Raw genomic sequence first — 3,481 nt, 5'->3', positions numbered from 1 at the left:
AAAAAAAAAAAAAGCTTCTGCAGCTAGCTGGTTAAAAATGCAATTTAAACCTTACTTTCTATTGTCCTATTGTTCTTTACTATATATATTCTTTTCCTATTCAGGCTTTTCTTAATTTCTGTTAAGTAAACAACTAAGCTGCCTGCATTCCTTCAGGTTTTTGATTTAAGCCCCTCAGTAAGTATCAAATCATGTCTGTGCAAAGACAGAACACAAATTCAGTACAAAACAGGAAACAGAGCTCCTTGCAGGATTCCAGCACATCCTATTTCCTCAGACTAGATGGCATGCTTTTCTAGACATATTTCTTCTGAATAAGCAGAGAGCTTAGCTGTAGGGAATGGGGTTGCTTTTATCACTTTTCAATAAAGTCAGTCAGCATCACCATTCACAAGTTCCTGATTCATTCACCCACTGTTACAGTAATTGAAATATGACTCAGCTGTGTCTTGCTGCCTTACTGTAACTGTTTTCTTCCTCAGTCCCTGCTTTCATAACTACCTCTGAATACAGTAAAGAAAGAAAACGACGAGCAGCATCTTCTCTCTGGCATTCAGACAAAGAAGAAGCTGGGTAATCTATTTATCATATGCATGTGGGTTATCTCATTCAATAGAAAATAGCTGGCTACAGAGAAAAATGTAATTAAATTTGCAATAATTAAATAAGCTATAGCTTGTACTGTTTTTCTCTCCTGCAGTTCATTTGCATGTTCAAGATATTGTTTTTTCAGTACTTGCTAATTGTCCTGAATTAGGCATTGGGGTCATGGCAAATCTGAGGATAGATGCTTTTGAAAGTAAATAATGCTAAACCAAAGCCAAATGTATGTGTCAAAGAAATTAGACACAGGTCTCTGAACAAACAAAATGGGCTGAATGTGATCAGTCTCCAGAGACCTTTTTTTAAAATTAATTGACACAAGCAGTAAAATTTGTTTGGTTACCAATAGGGATGGTTATGAAGTTTCAAAGAGGCTATTACTGGGTCTGTTATGCTCATAATGCTTTGCCCTATGCTACTTTCCCCAGAATAAAGCCCATCGGTACTTAAAGCCTCTTTTCCATTTTCTCTTTTAGCAGCATAGAAGAAAAAATATGAGTTACTGAGATCTGTTTTTCAACATAATTTAAGAATACAGAACACAATCAGAAAGTGAGATTATATATAAAGCACTGGACTGGGGTATGGAATGATAAATAATTTGCATAATGTTTATAAGAATCCATTCATTAGGTTAGGGTCAGAAACAGACTTGCTAACAATGTCTAACTTGCACTTCACAAATACCACCTGTATGATACATAAGTACATTTAAAGTGTATACCTAGCTTGTGCTTTGTCTATCATAACTAATTTAGTACCTTTCCTTCTGAGTAGGTATTGCGTGGAATTTAAAACAGAATCACTTTCACACCACTGTGCTTTGGAGAATCGGCCATATGCTCGATGGATGCAGTACCTACGAGAAGGACATACTGTGTGTGTAGCTTGCCAGCCTCCAGCTATGGATACCGACACACATCGTTGTTCTGGAGATGGCCATAATGCAGATGGGTAAAGACAGCCATTTTTCTACTGTCTTTTCTGTAGCAAAACCCAGTACGGAAGTTAAGATTTCTCAAGATCTCCTTAAAAGGTGCATTTATTATAACTAAAAAATGAAACAGCTCATATAACTTACAGAGCTCAGCAGATTTACCCTTTCAGTTCTCACAGAAATTGTTTTTAAAACCTAGATAAAATAATTTCAGCATAAGAGTTCAGTGATTTGAATGCTTTATTTACTATTCTGAAGGGATGATGTGGCTTCTGTAGTGCAAGAGGTCTTTTTACAGCTATAGGGACTTTTACTTAAAAGTGGTACTTCCTGCCATAATCCAAATCTGATTTCAGGTTTAATAGTGGTGGATCGGTACTCCTCTCAAACCTAATACACCTGGTTTCTAGAACAGTAATTTTGAAAATAGACATTTAATATTCAGAACAGATTTTTATTTGATCTATAGATCTATTAATATGCATGCTACTTAATATTCGTACAACCAGCTACTCAATCCACCATCCTGTATACTATACTTAGGAATATAGAGCCTGCTCCAGAAAGCATTTTAAGAGCTAGATGAGCTTATTAAAGACTTACATTACTAAGCAAGTCTAATCTTCTGATATGTTATACAACATAACCTAATAACATGAAATATACAGCCTTCTATGTTTTAATTCCTTGTTTATTGTTGAATTTCAGAGGTAAAATCTTACACTGGGAAGCAGTTGGCAACTCTCAGTGCCAAGGAACCTGGAAGAAGATTCGGCAACTGAAGCACTGTTCATGTCCCCTTGTGCATAGCTTTATTTTTACATAAAAGTTTAAAAGACCTTTACAACAGCAAAACCAAAAAGATAAAGAAAATTAACACCAATGCCAAGAAACCTACACCTTCTGCTGCATTTTTTGGAGTCTAAATATACTTTAAAGGACTCAGAACTTTGAAGAAGGATTTTGGGAACCTCTGCCTTAATACAAAATGCTAAGATTGATCTTTGTATTAGAAAACTAGAAGCATGTTTCCATATTTCTCTTTTGTAATTAAAGAGTTAATTTTTTATCTGTAGTAGCTGCTTTTCCTAAAGTTCTCATTCTTTACTGGCCTCAGTCCTGTTTACACGCACTGCTCCTACTCAGTAGTGAGCCAGCAAAACATTCTCAAGTCTGAGAATTGTTACTGTCATCACTAAATAGCAAGGGTCAATAAATATGAAAGTTTGAGAGCTGAAACCTTATTTCAGTTTAGAACCTTTGTTCCTTCCCAGTATCATCTAGACACTTGTTTATACTACAAGTGGCTAAGTATTCTTCCTCCGCATTGCAGTTTTCACATTCAGCCACCTTCGTAAAAGCAAAAGGCTAGTCAGCGTTGTTAAGGAAGCAGTCTTGCTCAGAACTCCATTTCATTAATACACAGTGTGAACTTCACGGCAGACGAACCTAAACAAGACTTTGTGACTAAAGCCTTGGCTAACATTAAAAAACAAATACATATTGCTAGTTAAAATGGCTCATGTACAATGATTAACATATTAGAGCACTGACAAGACTGCTATGCAGGTAGCTCAAATCCTTGTTTTGTTACCTATTACTTATCTGGAATTATTGTTACAGCATTAAAAAGCTGCACTCACTTGTCAGATACCTGCTATGACTATTTTTTTTTTTAAAGTGTTGGCTGACAGCTGCTCTAGCATTCCTTGCTGAAGGACAAAGCCTATATTTTATCAAGATCCTGAAATTCAGAGTGTTTGGCAAAAATAAATTATGCCTTAAGGTTGAGAAAGTTTACTGTTAAGACATGCAGCACCTCTGTGGAACCTAAAGACTACTGCTTGCTGTCGTTTCTAGCAGCTGCAAGAAGAAACCGTAGCATCTGGTGGCAAGAATGAGGAAGGTGATCTGGTTGAGGCCCTGTTCACAATAAGAGTG

At 36.3% G+C, this 3,481-nt stretch overlaps 1 protein-coding gene across 1 annotated transcript; it reads left to right on the top strand.

The window, feature by feature from the left end:
- Positions 1-482: 482 nt before the first annotated feature.
- On the top strand, positions 483-2,607 carry SBSPON (somatomedin B and thrombospondin, type 1 domain containing; the record flags this gene model as incomplete). The annotated part of the gene is made up of 3 exons (XM_010086289.1): positions 483-573; positions 1,381-1,557; positions 2,249-2,607. Coding segments are annotated over 3 exons (386 nt in total), but the record flags the coding sequence as incomplete, so codon positions are not given.
- Between the last annotated feature and the right edge of the window lie 874 nt (positions 2,608-3,481).

Source organism: Pterocles gutturalis, unplaced genomic scaffold (assembly GCF_000699245.1).
Source record: "Pterocles gutturalis isolate BGI_N339 unplaced genomic scaffold, ASM69924v1 C12355023, whole genome shotgun sequence".
Lineage (NCBI taxonomy): Eukaryota > Metazoa > Chordata > Aves > Pterocliformes > Pteroclidae > Pterocles > Pterocles gutturalis.
This window is presented reverse-complemented; position numbering and strand designations above follow the sequence as displayed.